Source organism: Thamnophis sirtalis, unplaced genomic scaffold, assembly GCF_051295495.1.
Source record: "Thamnophis sirtalis isolate CommonGarterSnake01/CBP01778 unplaced genomic scaffold, rThaSir2_p1.2 scaffold_1, whole genome shotgun sequence".
In the NCBI taxonomy this organism is placed as follows: Eukaryota; Metazoa; Chordata; class Lepidosauria; order Squamata; family Natricidae; genus Thamnophis; species Thamnophis sirtalis.
This window is the reverse complement of record NW_028261381.1, coordinates 72,450,871-72,475,361: the sequence shown is the minus strand read 5'-3', so window position 1 is coordinate 72,475,361 and position 24,491 is coordinate 72,450,871. Positions and strand designations below refer to the sequence as shown.

General features: G+C 37.4%; 1 protein-coding gene and 1 non-coding gene across 2 annotated transcripts in view; both read left to right on the top strand.

Moving 5' to 3' along the window:
• Positions 1 to 24,491, top strand: part of LRP5 (LDL receptor related protein 5) — a 116,439-nt gene that overhangs the window by 64,691 nt on the left and 27,257 nt on the right. Inside the window, exons 8-11 of the mRNA XM_014054430.2 lie at positions 18,400 to 18,616; positions 20,936 to 21,225; positions 21,451 to 21,677; positions 22,617 to 22,801. Coding sequence (XP_013909905.2) covers positions 18,400 to 18,616; positions 20,936 to 21,225; positions 21,451 to 21,677; positions 22,617 to 22,801 — 919 coding nt within the window. The remainder of the gene's footprint in view (positions 1 to 18,399; positions 18,617 to 20,935; positions 21,226 to 21,450; positions 21,678 to 22,616; positions 22,802 to 24,491) is intronic.
• TRNAY-GUA (transfer RNA tyrosine (anticodon GUA)) lies at positions 2,446 to 2,534 on the top strand. The gene is given in 2 exon segments: positions 2,446 to 2,482; positions 2,499 to 2,534. It is a non-coding gene; the product is annotated as a tRNA-Tyr (tRNA).

The window sequence follows — 24,491 nt, the reverse complement described above, 5'->3', positions numbered from 1 at the left end:
AGTAAATTGAAAGAAAATTTAAGATCCCGCCAGAAAGCAGTACATTCCAAGAACAAATTAACGTGGCTTACAAGGTTCCAGCTGAAGGAAAAGCAGAGAGACTCTGACATCTTCCTGCAAAATTGCCTAATTCTCTTTCAAAACCAGTTTTGTGGGTTCTTGTCAACATTTGCTTAATGACTGTGTATAATTGTACAATTAAAAAATGTTGACCTATTTGTCTATTTTTAGAAGTGTTTCCCTAATTTAAATTGCTGTTAAACAACATAGTTAAAAGATAAAATGTAGCCTATAGAATCACCATTTCTTTTCCCCCCCTCCGAAGTTTTGTGATTATTTTTTTCAGAATACATTCAGAATTTGCACCCAGACATTCTCTAAAGTATTGTGCAGTGATAAAACAGTGTCTGTGAGACATAACAAGGGTCACTAGTGTCAGGCCCTTCACCTCTATCTGCAAACCCAACAAAACCCATTGATCCTTCTGACAACCTGATTCTTCCTACTTTTTCTCCCTATAGTTATTTGATGAATATTGAAGAAACAAAGTCTTTGTTGTATTTCAGAACAGGCTTTCAAAGTAATGACTTTTACGGGGAAATAGTTTTTATTCTAGGTAATTTCTGCATATGCTATTTAAAATGGTTTTAATCTCCAGCTCAGGTTTGAAGAATTTATTTCAACCTTGTAAAAGATAGAAGTGTCTTCTGGCATGGTTACTTTTACATATGTAAAATACAAAACAGTTCAGAATGTTAGAATGCATGTTAATATTTATTTCTCAAAATTTTATTATATTTTTTGTGTCTTATTACATTTTGGAAAACAAAACCTGATCAAAATCTTACTCAAAACTTGACAAATTCACCCTCCCATCTCTTGCCTTTAGTTCCCAAAACTACATTTATTTGAGGCTGCAACAGTACTAGTAAGGAAAGTGACTGTGTGAGTGGCTTCTTTGATTTGATATTCTAAATACGCATTATATGGTATTTTTAACTTGTTGAAATATTTCTTTTGGATCTGTAAATAATTTGCTCTTTCCTTACATAAGTAAATCAACTCCTATTTCCTGAGCTTTTAAAAAGAATTGCTGAAAAAGTAGCTGTTTTACACTTAAAGTCAGTGGCATATTCTTTATCCTGCATTAAAATAAACTTTTTATTTTAAAAAAATGGGGCAGGGAGGAAGAGACGGTTGGGAGCCTTGAATAGGGTAACTGACCTTTGACCCATCAGGAGGCTATGTCAGAAGTAAAGCAGTTGCCTTCCCACAGTCAAAGGACAAATGGACGTTGATCATCCTGAATAGTACTGAGTAGCCTGACTTTCAGGGAACCAATTAAAGGACTGCTGTGGCTTGCAACAATACAGTTTCCACACAAGTCTGAAATTCTTCTGATTTTCTTCTTCTTCTGATTGAAATAGAATGTTGGCTTTTTGTCATTTCCTATACATTTGGACCATATTACATAGAAACATTACCATAAAAATATTTAGAACCGACCTTCCACTTATTGTGACTGACACTTTGGTAATGCATACATATATTTCACCAAAACCCTTTCCTTAGTGATTATTGTGCTGAATCTTTTGATCTTTCAACATGCTTTGGATTGAGCAGTTGGGGGGCGGGGGAGGAAGAGCAGTGGCATGGAACTGGAGAAGAACAGGAAGGAAAACTCACCCTGTGCCCATGGGAGTAAAAAATACGTTTTTTGTGCATAAAGATGGCGACCGGTGCAATTAGAACACATCTTATTTTTTTTATTATCTTGAAAAGTAAGCTTATTAAGAGGAAATATATTAAAATTTAAGGAATTACAGAGAGACCACTGCACAAAGACTGTTAACATGAATTCAAGATTTACAATCAGAGTATTGAAAAAAATTATCAGAACTAACTATAATCTGGTTATAGTTAATTTTGGGTATCTCGGAAGACTACGAGAAGATAAATGTTGTTCTAATCCAGAAAAGAAGAATAGAGATCTGGGAAATTTTGAGTATCTTGGGGGAGATTATTGAACAATATATTTGTGATCAGTTAGTTAAGAATATCACACAAGAGCCAATATGGCTTTTATTATGAATAAGTCATGCTAGGTCAACCTTACCTCTATTTTTGACAGAATTACCATCTTAATAGATCAGGGAAATTCCACAGACATAATCTCAGCAATGAATTTGATAGTCTCCCATCATATGTAGATTAATAAAATTGTAAAATATGAGCTAGATTATACAGCATACTTCTGAATGCCTCAATATCAGTTTGGAGAACAGAGCTAAGTGGACTGCCACAGGGGGTTCTGTCTTGGCCCTTTGCTCTTCAAGATTCTTATTAATGGCCTGGACGGAAAGATTGAGGAGATAATACAAAACTAGGAGGCGTGGCTAATTCTTTAGAAGAGAAAGAGAATTTGGAGGAGGAAGAAAAAGCATCCCTTCGATAGCTCAGCTGGTAGAGCGGAGGACTGTAGAATTGCTTGTACTGAAATCCTTAGGTCGCTGGTTCGATTCCGGCTCGAAGGAGGCTTTTTATTCTCCCCTTTGTTATCATTTCTAAAGTTGCCATTCATCCTTTGAGAGAAGCAAATTATGATTCGTGCTTTAAGAGACAGTTTAGTCTAGAGTTTAAGGCACCGGGCTAGAAAGAGGGGGATCGATGAGTTCTAGTCTTGCTTTAGCCATGAAAGCCAGCAGGAACAAATGTAAGATCCTACATCTTAAAAGAAAAAAAAGAAAGTCTCAGTATAGTTTAGCGAGACTTGACTTGGCAGTAATAGAGGGAACTACCGGGTATTTTGTTAGATTGTAAATTGAACATAAGACAGTTTAATAAGTAAATGCAACTTTTTAAAGTTAAAAACACTTAACAAAACTCTGGTGTTTAGTTATAGGTTTGGTGGACAAAGTGGTTTGGTAATGAGATTTCTGAAATAATTCTTAGTTGTTGGTTGTAAACTTAAAGTAAATAATTGTTCCACCCCATCCTGCTTTATTCAACCCCATCTCAAATGTTCTGTTCACTTTTGGGCATCCGTTTAGAAAAAATGAGAAGAGGTGCAGAATAAAATGGTAAGGTCAATCAGGAGACCAGAAAGGAAGATCCTATGAAGAGAAAGGAATTCTATGACGATCCTAATGTCAAGATCTGCTCTCCTTTATTGTAGAGTGCAGGACATGGAATAGTGGATTTACGTTATGGGAAGTCCATTTTCAATTTAATTTTAGCAAATGGTTGATAACAGAAAGAACCTGATGAGGAACCAATTATCCAGTGAAGTGGCAGGTTCAATGGATTCAGTCAGATGCTAGAGAGATGTCCACTTGGAATGCTATAATGTGAATTGCTATACCAATCAGGGAACTGGCATAATTCTATACATCATCAGAGTGAGGAAGAGGCAAATGATAGCTCACGTACTCTGCAAATCATACAGTTTACATTCTTGTGCCAGGTGTTATGTCCCAAATACATCATCTCATTTGTGCAATGATATTGATGCACATCTAATTTTGATATCATCATAGCTTTCTCAGTCTTGGAGAGGAGTGCATTTTCCATTAATTTAGAAAAGGACCTAAGCATTGTTTCCTTCATTGTGGATGTTTTGAAATATGTAGAATATATACAAATGTACTATAATAAGAAACAGAATGTTTGAAAGTTGAAGCAGCATGTGAAAAAATTGATTTGAATCTTTTCAGGACTAATGTATGTTTATGCAAAGCACTATTTTCAGATTAATTCTACTCTGTTGGTTATCTGGCTTTACTTTGAAAATTTGCTAACATCTACAGATATAACTGCCCACATTACCTGTGTTCTTTAGGCATATTTAGGTTCTGAAATCTGATAGAATTCTGTTTCGTAATAATTCGTAATTTAATAAGCTTATATGCCGCCGAATCCCATAGGACTCTGTGCGGCTTACAAATACGAGATAAAATAAAATAACAAATAGGGGAGAAATGAAAACAGTTTAAAAAACACAACATACATTCAGCTTAGCTAGGGGCTGGACCTAATTCATAGATCAACAGCCCCAGACCTGCCGGAACAGCCAGGTTTTAGTGGCTTTTTAGAAGGCCGCGAGAGTGGGAAGGGTCCGGATCTCTGCGGGGAGATCGTTCCACAAAGCCGGAGCAGCTACAGAAAAGGCTCTCCCCCGAGGGATCGCCAGCCGGCATTATCCGGTCAACAGCACTCGGAGGAGGCCTAGCCTGTGAGTTCTTATTGGCCGTTGGGAGGTATGTAGCAGGAGGCGGTCTCTCAGATATCCAGGTCCAAGGCCATGTAGGGCTTTAAAGGTAATCACCAGCACCTTGTAGCGCGTCTGGAGACCAATAGGGAGCCAGTGCAGCTCGCGGAGGATAGGTGTAACATGGGTGTACCGAGGTACACCCGATATCGCTCGAGCGGCTGCATTCTGGACCAACTGTAGTCTCCGAACATTCTTCAAGGGCAGCCCCATGTAGAGTGCATTGCAGTAATCAAGCCTTGAGGTGACGAATGCATGAGTGTTTGTCTTCATACTCAGCTTTTTTTTTTTTACAGAGCATTGTCCACTTCCAGGTGGAATATATATCATTCCTTCTAGTTTAGAATATATAACAAGTGATTCATTTGGGTTTTTAAGAGCCCTGGTGGCACAGCAGTGGTGGGTTGCAGGCGGTACACCTCGGTATGGGCGTACTGGTGCCTGCCGGGAGCACCGGGTACTGTTCCGTTACGGTGCTTTGGAGGGCCCACCCGCCCGCCCGAGCTCCTTACCTGCATTTGATCACGGAGCATATGGCGCCTGCGCAATGCTCTGCTGAGCAGCTGGAGTGTCGTGGTGGTAAGGCTGAATGTGCGTGTGTGCACACATGCTGTATGCGTGCATGTGGGGGACGCCGGGCCCCCATTGCACCGTACTGGTTGCAACAGGATCCAGAACCCACCACTGTGACACAGTGATTAAATACAGTATTGCAGGCACTACCTGGAGTTCGATTCTCACCGTCTCAAGATTGACTCAGCCTTCTGTTCTTCCAAGATCGGTAAAATGAGGACCCAGATTGTTGAAGGCAATAGGCAAACAATGGTTAGAAATTGTGAAGCGCTATGGGCGGTGTGTAAGCCTAAATGCTATTCCTGTGCTATTTTTACACAATTTAGATATTATGTGTAGTGTTGTGAGATTAAATGATACTGAATTGTTTTTCTTTTCTCCAAACCCCGTACTTCAAGAGCAACTTCAAGTGAAAATGTAAGAAACATTTTCCTCACTGTGGTTACCAGTGAATAATTTTTCATGTTTTGATCCCTTTCATTTTAAATAACGGGGGAAATTTACCTCAATGGTTTTGAGTTGCTCTGTTTAATTTCATTTTCTTCATGCTCAGTGTGCATGTGGTTAAAAAAAATGTCTTCAGAATATGCTCTTAGCCATTGCATGTAAGCAATTATATAGTGGATACTCTCTGGATTGTAGATGGCCTTGATAGCTTCAGTGTCACATTGTCTGAACCCATTTGGGAAAAAAGAACTGATTAGAAAGTGGGTGTGCTCACTTAACATTAACTTAAGAAAAATATTTAGGCTTGTTCAATTGATATTCAGCAACTATCAGCTATATTAAAGGGTGTGTTTAGCTTTTTATATTAGTGTCAGGAGACATCTGTCACTCAAAAAAGGGAAGGGTTATTCCTAGCATTGATTGACTAGAGTCATCCTGTGGGAAAGCATGCTAACTTATTTTAAACTATGGGTGACCCTTGCCTCCTTTTTTGTGAGCAATAAAGACATAAGGGGGGCAAAGAGGGTTTAGCAGAATCCCCACAGCTATCAGCGCCCTTCATTGGTAGAAATGGCTTTCACTTGAACTTGCATTTGACAAGCGTGTTCTGTCTCATTCAGAAGGATCCTTCAAAAGCAACTAATTGAAATGCTTGCACCCCTTCATTCCTTTTCCAAGTCTTTCCCGCCAGGCACATGCCCCCAGGTTTGCTTAAACTTCAGGGCAGTAACATTCACGGTTAATGAGGGTTGGGGGGGGGGAGAGGAATAGACCATGTAGATTTGCCTTTTTTCCCCAGAAAAAAAAAAAGTAAAAGTCTGTGGGAAAGGGTTTTTTAAAGTTCTCCTATCCAACCCCTTAATGCCAATGTCTGAGAATCTGGTAGCGCTAATAAAGAAGCTGGGCTGCTGTTCCCTGCCAAACTTTTTGTTGCACACTTGTTAGAAATTCTTTTTGTCTTTTCTAGTCCTTGACTTCATGAAATGAAACACAAATCAGGTCCCCAGAATGAAAGGTTGCATGTCTGCCTTGTGGCATTTGGAATGAAACTATTCACTGCCTGGATGACTATAAATAGAAAGCCAGTAGCTGCCTAATTCTCCACTTTGAGGTTCCTGCAAAGAATCCCTCTTTCCTGATGAAGGGTGACTTTTGAAAGAAAACTTGGCAAGTGCAAGGATAATTCTTATCCTTGCAGTTCTAGGTAGGGCAGCATTTTCTCTAACAAAGGTGTATTCTTGGACCCGTAGCAAGATATATCATCTCATCTGTAGAATTGCATGTGAAATTTGAATGCAGAACAAACACCATTCTTTCTGCATTTTGCTCCTGAAAGATTTCTTTGGCTTTCCTCCAACCGTCGGTTCCTTTTTAACTTGTATTCATTCTTCGACAAGAAGACTAAATTAGTGGTGCAAAGGGGTGATTTTCCCCCCTCCCCCAAAAATTCTGAGAGACAGAACAAGAATTGTGATTGTTTTTTTGAAAGCACCATCAAAGATCTTATTCTTCAATGGACTTCTGAAGTTGCCGACGTAAAAATCCAATAGCTTACTGTTGCAGTTCTTCGGGCAATTTGTTTGGTTGATTTGGCTATTATGAATGCCTGAAAATGCTGTGTTGTCCTTTTATGCAAAGCGCTGTCAGCCATCTTTCTCCTCCCCTTCTAGTTCTTTCTAAAGAAACGGGGAGAACGAGGAGAAAAAGGGAGTTTCTGCCATACTTCCAATAGTTTGGATGGCATACATGAGCTAAAGTGGTCAATAAATCATCTGCCTGAGCAGGCACTTTTTAAAACTGTCCCATGTCACCATTGTTTCTGAGTTGTGAGAGCAGGAATTGAAGCCCACTTTGAAGTTTTCTGCGGGATTAATTGCAATCTGAACAGTTTTTTTGTTACGTATTTTTTGGGTTGCTTATTACGGAGACATAGTATGTACTCTACTGTAGGCGTCATTATTTCTATGACTCATATTTTTTACTGCTGACCATAATTAAATTTTTTAAGTCAATTTTGCCTACCATTTTCTTTTTAAAAAATCAGATGCAATTCTTAAAGATAATTCTAAGTTTTGCACTCAGCTTGCTAAAGGAAAGAGTGGAAAACATTTTAACCTAAATTTTGTTATTCCCATGCCTGGAATAGAAGTCTTGTATTTCTCTCTCCCCTCCTTCCAGTTCCTTTGTTGCTTGAACATTTGCATGAGAAAACAGTGCAAGGGGCAATGTTAATTTTCAGTTGATGCCATCAACTTTTTAATCAGGGGTACTTTTGCTTTTTTATGATGAGTCGTTGTTATGTCTGCATGCTGATTTCATTGTGATGGTCCATATGTTTTGCTTGTCACTGTTTATGGTAAGGCTTCCTTCACCTAAGAGCACCCTGCTGCCCTTTTGCATTGGCTGTGCCTAGAGATAGCCCTGCTCTTTTCCCTTTCTAACTAACTTTCCCTCGGGAGCCTATTGTGAACTATTGAACACATTGACTCTTTTGTCAGTTTTCATCTTGCTTTATCTTGGGTGCTTTTGTCCAATACTCCAATTTTACAAGAGTGTTGTAAACACTGTCCGTCCACCCATCCATAGATGTAAAATTTGCCTTCCATTACTCACAGTTTTGTTCTGTTCATGAAGGCTAGATATTTTTCTTAAAATTTCCTCTTAGTTAAATTCGTTTCATGGTAATATCAGCATATCTACTTGGTCTTGGCAAATTTCCTTCCGACACATTGATATTTTTGTTTACCAAAGATCATCATCGTATATTTTGCTAAATAATATTTCCTTTCCTAGCTATAACTAGCTGCACTTTCGTGTTACAATATTATTATTGTATTATTTGCTATTCAGGACTAGCTGATAGAAAATTAATATTTACTAGTATTAATTTCCAGCAGGCAATTGTAAAATATGATACAATTCTTATTTTCTTTTACAGAATTGTCTAAATAACTTTGCACATTTTCTGCAACAGTTTCCGATTAAAATGTCATCCTTTAAGTATAAACTATGTGCAGATCAATCGCATACAAGTTATAAATAGAAAATATTATAGTATTGATTGTTGCTAGTAATAGAATGCTCCCTATTAGTATATTTATACTTAACACTACGACACTATTAACATTTCTACATTTACATTGAATGTAAAGAAATGGACTCATAATCTTATCCTACATTCATTTAAGTCAGTCTTTTACAATTTGTTCTCCGTGTAGATGGTTTATACTACAATTCTACTATCCAGAGAACAGCATGAGGGATTCTGATAATGCCTTTCATATCTTAGGCATGAAAGCCAGCTGGGTAACTTTGGGCCAGTCACCCTCCCTGAGTTCAACCCACCTCACAGGGCTGTTGTTGTGCAGGAAATAGGAGAAAGGAGTATTAGTATGTTGCTACCCTTGAGTTGTATATAAAAACAAAGGTGGGATAAAAATCAAATAAGTTAATACTATTTGCATTTGAAATGCTACATTTCATCTAAAGCAAATATTGCTCAGGTCATTAAATGAAAGCTAAGTCCGTACATTTTCTCTTCGATATAAAAACAAACTGAGGGTGAAAATAATAAAATATTTTGTTCTAATTTTCAACCGAGGTTGGTGTGATGTAGAAGGCAAAAACATTCTAATTCACAAGAGGCAGGCTTTTTATGAAATTGTTTTGCTTGTTGATGCAGACAATAACCTTTTCTCTTGACAGTTTTCAGGTTAGGAAATTAAAAACAACCTCACCCCACCTTCTGCAAAAGAGCTTTTGACAAATTGTTTGGGAGGGAGAAAGTTGATTGCAGGTAGCTTCAGGCCTCTGTCCTAGCTAATGCTATAAATTAAACCACTCTTCCAAATTTCAGATAAAATTATCCAGAGTGGGGACCAATGGGTGAATTCTTGTGTCCTAAGAAATTTCTTTGAGATGGCTTTTTTTTCCCAAATCAAAACTACCGTTTTTAATCATGTTCCAGTCTGTAACACTAAATAAGAACTTGCTGAAATGGGCATAACTTTATGACATGCATCATGGACCTGATTTTAGCCCAAAGGATAAGTTACCTGCTCCTTGAGGGAATCATGGAGCCCCCTGCTTTTTCAATGTTTTGTAAGCCACCTGACATAACAAAAGCCATCTCTGAAGACCGCCTATAAAAATTCCAAAGAAGTAAAAACAGAACTGGACAAATGGTAGAGTCATTAAACATACAAGCCTTTAAGAATAAGAAGCGTGGCAGAAGAATAAAGGGAAAGAGGTACTCTAGCATATGGTTTGTACGCTAAAGCCAGGAGGAGGGAGGAAAAAAGTTTGCAGAACAAGAATAAAATTAAACTTATCCACCAACGTTAAGAACACCTGAATAAAGTTCAGAATATCTAAACACAGCTAAGGTTGTAAAATATTATTCTGTAATGTAATATTTAATCTTTAAACCACTGCAGTGAATTTCAACAATGCCATGGTGTAGTCTAGAAGCAAGTCTGGAGTATACTTGCTTAGGGAAGACTGATTTTATCTTCCACCCAATATTGCTGTTTTGGATAGCTAATTCTGACATTAAAAATTCCAAATGGAAGGATAATATCAGCATAGTAAGTCTCTGTATTTACTATGTCAGTGAAAGCAGAGCTATCATGCTCTCAGAGAATGCGTCTCCTGTCAGGAATAAATATACTTGTTTCCATTCTTTGCCTGTGAGTGAATCAGGGCCATTTGGCAGACTCTTGTTAAAAGACCAGAGGTTGACCTAGATGAGATCATTTTTCTGACCTGGCAGACATATGAGAATTCCTTGGGTTATGTAGGTGTATGTCTCCAAATGCACATTCCAGCGTGGGTGGTCTGTCCATTTTTCATTGCTACAGTGGAATGCATACTTGGATATCTGTCCAAATGAGGCAACATGGTACTTATAGCTGCATCCTGAGTGTGCCAAGATGGGGAATGCTCTAAAGGCTATGCTATATGGGAAAGCATGACTATATAGTTCAACACATAAGGAGAATGCCAGTTTGAAGAACTCTTTTACATTTAAGAGATCATTCGGCAACCACTTCCTCTTTCCCCCCCCCCCCAGTCTTTTCCTCACACCTTCCCCCAACACCACATACATTTATTGATTTCATCAATTTATATGTCCACCTATCTGACAGATGTGATGGTCAGTAGCTAACAAAAGGTAAAAAATATTAAATAATATTTAATAAAATTATTATTATTTTCTACCTGAGAGACCGCCTCCTGCCAGTTACCTCCCAGAGACCTATTAGACCGCACAGACTAGGCCTCCTCCGGATTCCATCTGCCGGTCAATGTCGGCTGGTGACCTCCTGGGGGAGGGCCTTCTCTGTAGCTGCTCTGGCCCTATGGGACGATCTCCCTGTTGAGATCCGGACCCTTACTACCCTTCCGGCCTTCCACAAAGCGACCAAGACCTAGCTGTTCCGGCAGGCCTGGGGCTGTTGAATTATCCAGCCCCATCTTAAGTTATGATTGTTGCTGAATTTTTTAATTGTTGTTTTTTATTTTTTATATCCCCCCCTTCCCTTTTTGTTTGTAAGCCGCCCTGAGTCTTCCAAGAGTGGGTGGCATACAAGCTAAATAAATATAAATAAACAAATAAACAAATAAACAAATAAACAAATAAACAAATAAACAAATAAACAAATAAACAAATAAACAAATAAACAAATAAACAAATAAACAAATAAACAAATAAACAAATAAACAAATAAACAAATAAATAGATTTGCCATACAGTCAATCAGAGGTTAAGACAGGATTTCTTATTTTTATCCACCTATTGAGTCCTTCCCAAGTACATGGGTTAGGCAGATTTTGAGGTATCGTCGCAGGATGTAAGCTGTTCCAACTAAAGCTGCCTTTTGCAATTGACTGAAGGTAGTTTTGTCAATGCCAGTGGTATTCCAGTTATTTTAGGATTACACCCGAGGTTCCTATATTATTATAAAATAAAAACCAATAGTAGTTAAGCCCAAACAGAACAACCAATAAAAAGCCTTTTAGCAGGCCATCTAACCTCCAGAACCTCAGGCCCTGGAGCTTATGAAAGACTAGCAGGATAGGAATCAATGCTGTCTTGGAGCACATTGCAGTAATCCAACTTGGGTGGTGACTATGGCATAAATAAACATAAGCAGTACCTCCCATTCCAGCAATGAGCATAATTAGTATGCAAAGTGAAATTATGCAGAAATAATCCTAGCCATGGCTGCCACTGATACTTCAATATTTATGAACTGTGTGTCTTGGGTTTAAATGAGGCTATTACTTAATACGTCTCCAGATATTTGGCAAGCATAATTTATTTGTGTAGCCCAGGGCAATGAAAGTCCCTGTTCTGTATTAATTAAGGGTGGGGAGAATTACATGCATTGATCTTTAATTAGTCAATGGAGCATAGTTTGCAGATTCTTGTTAGGTATTAATAGAAGTGCGTGTTGGGGGATATGGGCAAGGGAAGAGCAAAATGCACGTGTAATTGAGCTTGCTTCTGATAATTCATTTTATCATACAATTCCGGCATGATGCAGTTGCTCTGTCTCACTTGTACTTGCTGATCTTTTTCACCTGCATGTAAGTAACACTTGCTTTGGCTTACTGCACAGTTGTTTTGAATTGCAACAACCACCACACAATTGGATGTGATGTATGATTGATATTTATGGCTTTGTTTTCAGAAAACTTTTGAGTCTTTATTAATGAGGCAGAGGAGCAAGGCTAACAGCAGAGACAAAATGAGGCCATATTTTGGATAGGTTACAGATGTTCTGAACTTGGCTTTAGCTTTTTTTTTTTAAATATAGGACATTCGCCAGCAGCTAGGTTCTACATACAGGCTACACAAGCTATACATTTCTGGTAGAACTTTCCCTTTTCATTGCAAATATAGAGAGTTTATTCCCTGTTAAATATTTTAAGTTAGAGTGAACGAGCTGAAAAGAGTACTTCGAAAGATGAGTGCTGGAAATTAATAATAATGCAATGGCAAGATTTTGGAATTCAGTCGAACCCTGTTGGGAACAAGCTTTGATGCAATTCAGGAGACATAAGTCAAACAATACCTGGTGTTATCCTTACATTATATCATATTGAACTTCATAAAAGGACAGAAAACCCAGTGAAGTAAAACAGCTTGTAAAATTAGTTTCTTGCTCTCTCATTATCTCTCTACCCCCTTACTGGGATTCGAACCTGGACTGTATTACATATTAGGCAGATGTGTTAACCACTAAGTCACAAGGTTCTCCTTCTTTATCAGCTGAGCCAGGGAAATAGGTATGTATTTAGTGTCACAACCCCTGGTATGCCCAAATATGGGAGGAAGTCTACTGCTTCCATATATATATACACACACACTTGTTTTATCCATCAACTTCATCTGACTTTTAAAAAACATCTTATGCTGGTAAGATTTAGATAACAGCTTTTCCAAATTATCAGGAGTGGAAGAACAACCAGACTAGCCAATTGTTTTTCTTTAGAGCATATGAATCATTGCTCTTAATATGGTATTTCCTTTAGGGGGTGTAGACAAAAAGAGGAAAATGCAAACTTAATAAAATTGATATGTTCAGAATATTCTGGTGTAATTTTCTGGGTGTTGTATGAAACAAAATATTTCTCCACTGTCCTATATTTGCATGAGACAAGCCCATAGAATGCAGTGAAAATGTTAAGTGAATATTTTGCTCTATGGTTTTTCATCCTAGGATCATAAAAATTGTTGAGGTGTCTGTCCATGTCAAATTTCTCTCCCTCCCCCTCCCCCCAGTAAACTTTTTTTTTAAAGTCCAACAGGGGGAAAAAATGGAAGCAATAGTTTTGCTATTGGAATTTCTCTCTGCAGAAGTAAGCAAAACATTTATGCCCAGAGACGCAGTAGCATTGAATGTATTTTAACTCAGCCCATGAATAGAAAAGATTAATTCTGTCTTTGCAAAGGTCAAAGAAAGCAAGATAGTTTTTGTATTTTGCAACCAAAAACCCAGTAGCATAACAATTTGTAAAAGGATTTTATTAAAAGTATTAAAGATTAAGGATTTTAAATGTACTTAAAAAAAAATTAGCAACATCTGCAAAACAAACTACAACACATTTAGACACACATAGCAAATAAGGAAAAGTTTGTATTATAAACCCATTAATTCTATGCTAAGTATTTAAAGATGTAAAATGTAATGTAGACCTGGGCAAACCGGAGGGTTTTTTTTTCTTTCTTATTTCTAAAACTGTTTATGCTTAGATGACTTTCCTTGCTATCCTTACTTCCTTTCAGTGATTTCTACCTACTGGTAGAAGAGGCTTTTTTCATGGCTAATGCACTCTTCAGAATATTTTTGAAACTGTATAGAGTTTTGTCCTAGTATTTCTACTCAAAATGTATTGAACTTGGAATAAGTTGAGTATGTCCAGTTTTCCTTTTGAAGGGAAGAGGGATTGTGATGTTTTCTTCTTAATAGAATTATCAAAAATTGAGGTAGTATCATCATGTGGTATTGCAAAACAATAAACAACCTCCCCGATGGCTTGATGGTGTTTTGTGCTATTACTGTGATCAGTTTGAACACTGATAACTATGGATGATCTAATAAGTCTGCAGCTTTTTTTCTTTTGGAGAAATGACTTTACAAATGAGCATACACAAGTTCTTTTTATTCAGGCCAGTGAGACCCACTTCAGATGAGAGGAGGAACTTTCCCTAATATTTTGGTGTTCATTAACATGGGAAGTAAGTCTTTAAACATGCTGTAGATAAAACTGAAATGATTGTCTCAAAAAGATTCTTCATATGAGGTCATTCAGAAGATATATTTTTATCCAATTATATCCTAAAGTTCTGAATAAGCATAAAGAAAAAGATAGTCAAGCAATTTATTACTTTGAGGAAAAGTCCTACAGCTGCTAAGACAGTGGCTTGCACTTCTGAACATAGGGGAATTGCATGAGTAAGCCTGAAATACTTCTCTGAGGTTTCTAAAGATGTCGCCAGAATAGATGGGTATACTAAATTGTAATGCAAACAGATGTAGTTGAGAAGACCGAGCATAATCTTCATTATTGAATTTTGCCAAATTCTGGATAGACAAAATATACCATATACCATACACTGATTTCTTTAATTGGGACTATTTCCTGCTTTTGATTTTTGTGGAATATAATTTGAAATCTCAGTTGATAAATACGTTCTCCATTTCTGTAGAACAATGTATGAATATAACCCATACTACAGCCATGATCTAAAATTTAAATCACATTAATGTGTGAATAAAATATAATTAATAACCTGCATTACTCACATATCTACCCTGTTTCCCTGAAAATAAGACCTTCCCGGATAATAAGCCCAATCGGGTTTTTGAGCGCATGCACTAAAATAAGCCTTCCCCCGAAAATAAGCCCTCCCCAAAAATATTGCAACACAACAGTAGCCATGAGGTGTCCATGCTCACCACTTCCTACAACTCAAAAACAATAAGATCTTTCCGAAAATGAAGCCAAATGCTTATTTCAGGGGTCAAAAGAAAATAAGACCTGTCTTATTGTCAAGGAAACATGGTAGTCCTTGACTTAAAGCTATTCATTTAGTGACCATTTGAAGTTACAACAGCACTGAAAATAATTACCATATTTTTCGGCCTATAAAACGCCCCCCCAAAAAGTGGGTGGAAATGTCTCTGCATCTTATAGAGTGTTGCTGAAGCCCCGCCCACCCACTGGCCTCTAGCTCCCAGCAATTTGCCTCCTTGCAGCAAACAGCCTGGTCAGCTTCAGTACAACTTTATTTAGTATGAGCAGCTGATTGGCGGTTGGATCGGCCTCCCAGAATACCACCAATCAGCTGTTCCAGGCTGCAGGGATCACCACTGTCACCCAGCACCACCTATCACTGCCTCGGCACACCCCATTTTCGCCCTCCGCTGTCCTGTTATCAGGCTCTGTGCATCCCATTTTCAGCCCGTTCCATGCAGTGGGGATTGCCACCTGGAACAGGTCAAAAATGGGATGTGTGGAGGCTGAAAATGGGGCACGTGGAAGCGGCAATGGTGATGGGCAGTAGCAATCCCTGCAGACTAGAAGAGCTGATCGGCGGTATTCTGGAAGGCCAAGCCAACTGCCAATCAGCTGCTTGTGCTAAATCAGGCTATGCTGAAGCTGACCAGACTGTTTGCTGCAAGGAGGCAAATTGCTGGGATGCAGAAGCAGAATATTTTTTCTCGTTTTTCATCCCCAAACCTAGGTGCACCTTATGGTCTGGAGTGTCTTGTAGTGCAAAAAATACAGTAACTTACAACTGTTTTTCATGATCATTACAACATCACCATGGTCATGTGATCAAAAGTTGTATGCTTGGCAATTGGCATGTATTTATGGCTGTTGTAGTCTCCTGGGATTATGTGACCACCTTTTTCAATCTTCTGACAAGCAAAATTCACTTAACAACTATCTTGCTTAGCAATGGAAATTTTGGGCTCAATTGTGATCGTAATTCGATGAGTTCCTGTACCACACTTTTCAAAGAGTTGCATAATATTGACCAGTTCTCCACATTTTATTTTCTTGGGAAAGTTACCCAGCCTTTTGATAAAGGAAAACTTGCCTTGATCTATGATTTCTAAGGGAATTTAACATCTTTAACAAGGTAGTTTTCCACCCTACTGCTGCCTTGCAGCCCGAAGGCTGCTTCATGCTTATAAGCCTGACCCTTGGGTGATGTGGAAAAAAGCCAAGCCACGCATTAGTGCACATGCAGTAGATATTAACATACTTTGACAGAAGGAAAACTTTCATAACGAATTAGAGCTTGATTTGGAGAAGTCCCCAGGGTTGAAATCTGTTTGGGATATCTGAGAAGCTAGTGCTAAAATAATTGTAGCTTAATTTCATTCCGTGTTTTTAAATTGCACCAGACCAAGTCTCACTTGTCAAAATTTTAGAAAAGCTTCTGTTAAGATTGTTCTTCGACCCAATGCAAAAGGAAATGTATGTAGTAGATATTTGTTTTGGTTAGGTTTGTGGTTTATTAACATAATTACGAAGAAGCAGAGACTGAAGTTTCTTGTTTTATAAATCTGTTGTGGTTCACAGTTGCCTCCGCAGCTGGTAAATATTCTGCTCTCAATGCATTCTATACACGTTGGAGACCAGATTGTGTGGGAATTTTTAGGGTAAAGTGAAGGATGTAAAGTGTGTAAGTGTGTGTGTGTGTGTGTGTGTGTGTGTGTGTGTGTGTAGGGGAAATACTAGTTAATTCCTCCCCCCCCCATTCTGGGAAAAAAAAAGGATGAATTTTGTGTGTGAATTTCAAATGACTACTCAAATATAGTTTAGTTTCCTTACAGTTTCCTTTTGACAACATTGTCAAAAGAAAATAGTTGAACTGTGTGTATACATCTAAATATACAAGTTTGTGTGCATTCAAAATTAGTTAATAATATATACTAATTGAGGATACCATTCTACCTCTGACTATTATAGGACTAGATCTCACTGGTGCTTAAATACTTAGGAGATATAATAATTTATGGACCTATATCGATTTCTTTGTCACAAGAAAATGAGTGCAACCACCAAAACAGAGATGATTGGGTGGAGTTAATGAGATCCTGAGAAACAGAAACAACATACAGATATTGTGGAAGCAAGGATGGTTCACAATAACCGAAAGTCTAATGAATATAAACTAATGTCTGAAGATTGAGTCTTGACAACTGGATTTCCAGTTTGAGAAACTGAAAATCCACTGTTAGTTTGAGAATTTTCCACTGCTCATCTAAGTAGCTTCAGTCAGAACAAGTTAGTTAGGCAGTTTCCTCTCCAAAGTGCTTTGTAATATATCGACGAAAATTCCAGCCAGGTAAAAGTTGTCTGCAGGTTGAGTCATGGCAACTGGACTTATTGACTAACCTTTGGACAACTTTACCTGGATGTTCAAGAATATTCATCAGCATAGATTTAGCTATATTTCCCTTTCTTAAAATTATGTTTTAAATTCCTTAGCTTACTATTTCTTACTTCATTTCTGTATTTTGCTTGCCTCAAATGAGAATAGCATGAGTGGTATGTATCAACAATATAGGGTTAATTTGGATTATTTCTGAAGAGTAGATTGAAATGTTCGCTCAAATCCAAATATTCCGCTCTTAAGGGAGAGGTTGCACAGTGTTAGGAACAGATCTAATTAGCTGCGAAGGTTTGATAATATTATTGTAGATAGGAGGAATAATAGAGATTGAATTATTTTTATTTTAATATGAGTAAATAAAATCAAATTTTCATCAAATATAGTTGGACTGTATGTAGTATTTTTATTTGTACTGCAAATTTTTGCCAGGACCATCTTTCAGGATTATCTTTTTTTTTTTTAATCAATCTGGTCTAAAGCGCTAATAATCTCTGATGATCTTCTAGGTAGGACCCATGCTTATGATTTTCAAGATCAGTGAAAGTTGGCTAAATCCTACAGGCTTCTGCATTTCAAGATCAATAGTTGAGAATTGAAATTGGCTGCCGCTTTATTGTAATTGATAATAATTGCCTTCTTATGAATGATTTACAAATTTCTCATTCCCATGTGATTAACCATCATGATTGTCATCATAGAAGGTACTTGGTTGATACCTAGGACACTGGTAGCAACCTGTATCAACCATTAGCACCAGGCAATGGTATTTGTGATGCATTTTTGAATGTTCAGTTGACTGAGTTTCATGTTTAATGAATAAAGTAAATAATAATAATAATAATAATAATAATAATAATAATAATAATAATAATAATAGACTATTAGAATTAAGGGAAAATAGAAATATTTTTGTTTTGGTTCCTGTGTTTGAAACAGATTGCAATACTGATCTCATGTTAAAAATAAACAGTTTTGCAGGGATATCTATTGCTGAATCTGATGTTCCCATCAACCATGAATGTCATACAAAAAAAACCCCAGCACTCATAATTTACCACTAGATATCTAACTTAAATGATAAATTAGATTAATCTCTTAATCAACTCCATGAAGAAAAAAAATTTCATACAGAATTTTATTTTTGCTTGTTTACTATAGCTGAACTATATATACATATATTTATATTTTACAGGTAATAAGCCTTGATGGAACCATGAGAAAAACACTCATAGAAGATAAACTTCCTCATATATTTGGATTTACTTTACTTGGTGAATATATCTACTGGACAGATTGGCAGAGACGAAGTATTGAAAGGGTTCACAAGAAGGGGGCAAGTCGGGACATTATCATTGATCAGTTGCCAGACTTGATGGGTCTTAAAGCAACAAGTGTCACCAGAGCAGAGGGTAAGTGAGGGCATTACCCAGTGGTTTGGACCGTGCTCCACTACTCATGTTTGCAGTGAAGAGTTGCTTAGTAGGAAGTGTAACCAGTATTAAGATTAACTATAAAAATTGGGATCCTTCTTGCAGATTCACTCTGCAAGAAGGTAAAGGGGTCTGAGAACTTGCATGCCAGTTGTTCTTAGTCATCTCTTTCTTATTTGGTGAAGTAACTTTGAACCCATTGGTTGATGAGAATGAGAGTGACCGGTCTCCTCTTCATGTTCTCCTGTTGGACCTGGGTTGCACCTGCATGTTATTTCAACTGCCAAGAGTATTTCATGACAGTGATGGGGGAAAAGGCATAACCAATGGACTCACCGCCTTGTGTGTGAGATTTGGATATTGTGTTGAAGGGGCTCAATTATTGGCATGATCCTCTTTCATCTTTGCAGTGTATCCATTCTCTAAGGGACTGGGGAACTCCAAAATGGTTGGAGAAATGCTGTAATGGAAATACAGCCACCTGGTTTGTTAAGGTCTTTGAATAGTGCTGATGTATTTCTATTTTGTTTCTTTTTCATGCTACCTAGGTCATTTTATGAGGTAAACATGAATAATTTATCATGTATTCTTACAAATGAGAAATAAGTATGATTACAGGGATGCATCAGTTGGGCTACAAAATATCCTCAAGGCAATACCTTCTGTTATAAAAGGCACACATTATTAGCTACCAATCCCATTATGCTTGTTTTGACCTATGTTTATGTCCAGAGAAGCTTTTAGTTTAAGTATGGAGGTATATAAAGAGAGCAGCCATTAATATTCTTCATGTCTGCAGATAGAAGGATCATACTGAAAATAACTACCTTTTACACACATATTTACACTGTGTGTGTGTGTGTGTGTGTGAGAGAGAGAGAGAGAGAGAGAGAGAGAGAGAGAGAGGGAGAGAGAGAGGGAGAATAAATGAATATATAAACATGAAAGCTTGGTTACTGATTTATATGTATGCGCATCCATTAAATTTCCCTAATTGGGGCTTTAGATATATCTCTATCTTTTAATTCATCTCACTGTGTTAGTGTAACATTCACTCATGCTTTTTAACATTTCCTCATAGCAATGTTTAACCATACTGACACAGGGAACATTTTCTAGAAATATTTATTGGCTGCTATTCCCAGACAACAAGCATCTGGGATGAGCTGAAGTCAAAATAGTGCAAAAGTTGGGAATTTATTACTCGTACATAGAGAACACTTGGAGGTCTCCACAGTTTTAACACTTAAGTGCCCAAAGAAATTCATGATATTCCAAAAGTTTATTGTGAAAAGAAGGAATGTTTTGCTCTTTTATTGATGTTAAATGAAATTTGCCTTTAAAATAAATTGTGTTTAATTGAAATTTTGTGATTCTTTTCAATAACCTTTTCTTTGAAACTGCAACAAAAGCAGCCATTATCATAATGCCAAATTATTAGCTCTTATTATTAAGATAAATTTTCACTCAATCCATGAAATCTTGTTGAGTTTTACACATTTTCACTCTCCAAAATATATGTTACCCATGCAGCTAGCATCTGTTCATCATCCAGATGCTGAATCGTTATGACAACTGCTTGCCATATCTTACTGAGTCATGTTTGCTGCCTGTTGGAAAACTCTATAGATTTAATTTCAGAAATTGGTTTACTATCTTTGTCATATTTGGAATTATCATGTTCATAAAGTGGACCAATAATTATTAATTATACTTTTGATGGAAAAGGTATGTTGGGCTGTTGGGAAAGTTATAGGAGGTTATCTAGTAAGACTCCAATGAATAGGTCGAACTAGAAACGGAAATATACTTACTGGTACCGTCTAACAGAAAACTGAAATTGGTTGCATGTGATATGTAGTATATCCGCACTGCTTCTTAGTGCTGTTGGTTGGGTTTGGAAATTGTGTTGACTCTTAATTGATAGTTATGGGCATATTTTTCCATATTGTAAAATACATATTAATTCAACAAACTGTAAGATAAATTAATGTTGTCAATATTGGAGATAAGGGACTGAGACTGCAATGCATTGATATTATAAGGGATATTGGCTGACCTTTAATTTCCTTAAAGTGAATTTTCAGCCCAGGACTTTCAAATCTTCTTCAAGATTTGAGATAAATAATAAATAGAGGAACGCTTTTAACCCAGTTTCCTTCAGTTAGATGATTCTAGAAGACATGGGGCAGAGTTTATCTTGAGCCGTTTTGAATGTAGAAGGGCCTATGCTTTAAGACCTAAATCCTGTCCTAGCCAAGCTTTTCTTTTCCTTCAGAGAACTGTTTTTCTTTTTAGGGACAAATCCGTGTGCTGAGAATAATGGCGGCTGCAGCCACCTGTGCTTCTTCACACCCCAGGAGTGCAGATGTGCCTGCCCAATTGGACTGGAGTTACTTAGTGATATGAGGACCTGCATCATCCCAGAAGCTTTCCTTGTCTTCACCAGCAGGGCAGCTGTTCATAGGATTTCTCTTGGAGCCAGCAACAATGATGTTGCCATTCCTCTTACGGGTGTGAAAGAAGCTTCTGCTCTAGATTTTGATGTATCTGACAACAGAATCTACTGGACAGATATTAGCTTAAAGGTATTCATGGTATCTTAACTGAAACGTTTGCTTTGTTAACCAGCTGTTCTAATGGACTCCTTCCAAACAACATTTTGGTTCTAAATATTTTGTCGTTTAAATCTTATAAAATAAAACACATCCTTGAGGGAGCCCTGTCTTGTATAATACTTTGCACTCATCCATTAATTGCTTAAATTGTTTTATATTCTGAAATTCCTGTCATTTTTTAAAATGGTTTTGCAGACAATAAGCCGAGCCTTTATGAATGGAAGTGGACTGGAACATGTGATTGAGTTTGGGTTAGATTACCCTGAAGGCATGGCTGTAGATTGGATGGGAAAGAATCTCTATTGGGCAGATACTGGAACCAATAGGATCGAAGTGGCCCGGTTGGATGGGCTATTCCGGCAAGTTCTTGTGTGGAAAGATTTGGATAATCCAAGGTCATTGGCTCTTGATCCAGCAAAAGGGTAAGGGGGCAAAAAAACCTCAAACCCAAATTCAATGTTTATTATTGTTTATTAGTTTAATTGCAAATGTGTTCCCCAAATTATGCAATTAAAATACAGTCTCAAAGTTTATGGAATTGCACCTTTTCTGCCCTGCTCTGATTTCCATTTCTACTGCGGTGGGGCAAAGGGCTGGGGTTCCTCCTTGTCCGTCACTTTGAACTTTGTGCCCAATTTTCGTGCACACCAATTTTGGTGCAGAAGGAAAGACTTATCTATCACCGTGATATGTGTATTAAGCAAGGCAAACATTTTAATTTGATTTTCTCTCAGCCAAGACACCCAAGGTTGTAAATGCAAGGATTGACTGCATAGCTGTTTTTTTTTTTACACTGTCATAACTTCAGACAGCCACTAAATGAGATAATGAGAACCAGCTGTATAGGAAAGGATAAGTAACAACTCCTGTGGGAAAACTGCCCTTAATGGAGAACGTTAATTGTGAGTTATGTAGCCAATGGGGGGGGGGAGGCATGCCTCTGCTTCTCTTGCATGGTTCTAGAGTAGGGGCAAACAAGTGCACGCTGCACTATGCAGGTATTCCCAAAAACAGTTTTTATATTTGTCCCTTTTTGCAAGTTGAACTTTGGGTTATTTTAAGTGTTGCAGTGGATACAATAAATCTTATCTTAGAGACACCATTTTCTCACCTTAAAAGTCCTTGTATCCAAATGGGTGACTATCCCCAAATCATCCAAGACTCATACCACTCAGAATGCACCCATGGTCCCTGGGAGACCCATGCCTTCCCCAAATAAAGTGCAAATATCCAACATAAACTGATTTGAAACTTAGTAGATTTTTTTTCATTTCTGAGAACTCATAAAGCAACCTACAAGCCAAGCAATTGCTCTGCTATAAATTAAATATTGAATCATTCCAATGTTTGTTTCATTACAGGTATATGTACTGGACTGAGTGGGGAGGAAAACCCAAAATTGTTCGAGCATACATGGATGGAACAAATAGCATCATGCTGGTGGATAAGGTGGGACGTGCCAACGATCTTACCATTGATTACAAGGATCAAAGAGTTTATTGGACTGATCTGGACACGAGCATGATTGAGTCATCCAATATGCTAGGTAATTTGCCAATATCTAGAATATAGTAGAAGTAGTATACAAATAAGGAAAGAAAGATATGGGTGGTATGTCATGCTGCAGAAAGATCCTGAATTTATTTATTTTGATCTTTAAGACAAAGGAACTTAAATGTATCAACTGATCGCATGAGACCAAAGTATAGCAGCCTTTTTGTTTTAAGTAGCCTCCAAAACATGGTCTTATCCAAAGTTCTGAATAGGATTTCTCATTCCTTGTAATTTGTTCCAAAACTTTGGAAGGGTAATTAACTAGAAAGAACAACAAACCAGAGTGTATTACCAAAAGTAGTTGGAAAGTTTTAGAGACCCGGGGTCCAAATTATGATTATGAACAATAAAATGGACAAAAACATCTATGTGGCATGTTTCCCATCTCTTGCTTCAGAAGAGCTGATTGCATGAGGAGTTCCAACTATTGCATTGCTAAGCCACCTGAGGTCTCTTTTAGTGTGAATTAATAACCTGAATCCCCCTATAATTACCAAATTGTGTAGGGGGGGAGAAAGGGGCTGTAATTAACAAACACCAAAATAAACAAACATGTACAGTATATTAGTTGGGTCACACGTGGGTGCAGATAAGCATCTTTATGGTGCTAAGGAGTATCTTAAAACAGTTATATCTTTTCTTAGGTTTGTGCAGTTACTTTTCTGCAGCTGACACGAGGTACTGGGAAATGAATTGCTTAGTTGAAGATGCTCCTAAAGGATGCCCAGAGCATGCTCCTCTTTTGTCCTTCAAACAAATTTCTGCACAGGCCTAATCTGTGTGCATGTATACATACCGTGTACATACCTATTACATTATCATTTTAGATATTATGCTCTTCCAGTCAGCAGGGAATAGATATAGCCTGATTGTAGTTATATCTCATAAGCTTGTCTAGCATTCCTTTTTTTCTTTTTCTTTTTTACTAAAAAATATCACGAGAAAGTCTTTCACCAAGAGATCATGTTTTCTAGAAGTGTAGATATGATTTAGTTCAGACATTGATGACAATGGTGGCAGCCATCACACATATCATGCTAATGATCTGTTTGGAAATTTGCTATGCAAGCATGGGAAAATACACACTTGGTTTAAGGAATTGCATGCCCCAAAGCACTGATTAGAATCAAATCTGAAGCAGTGCACAGCTTTATTTTTTAAGCTTTAATGTACCATCATATATTTCCCTCGCTAAAGCTTTGCAGCAGAAAATAGTCAGTACTTAATTGAGAGTTTGCTCCAATGACATAATAAGAGAAATAAAGGTAAGTGAAATAAAGGTACTTCCCAAACTGTATCATTTTGTTTCCGGTTTTTTATAGGATTAAAGCTTTCATCAGTGGTAGCTTTGTTTCTTAGTTGCCATATATATTAAATTTTGACCTATATTGTAATTGTTTTTATGATTGTCAACCATCCATTAGTCTGAGATGAATACTTATAGAAAATGAATGAATGATCAAGAGAACATCCTATATTCCACTGTTTTTTTAATTGGTCTGAGACTATAAATAACATTAACGAAAGTATTGTGTTTGACCATGGGATGTCATAAGTGTCCAGGGAAATTGTTTTCAATGTACTCTGACAGGCAGTGCTGCTTTATATGCTTCTTTCAAAAAAGGGGAAAGGAATAGCAAATGGCAGAGATAGATGACCTATATTAGTTGATAATTAAACAT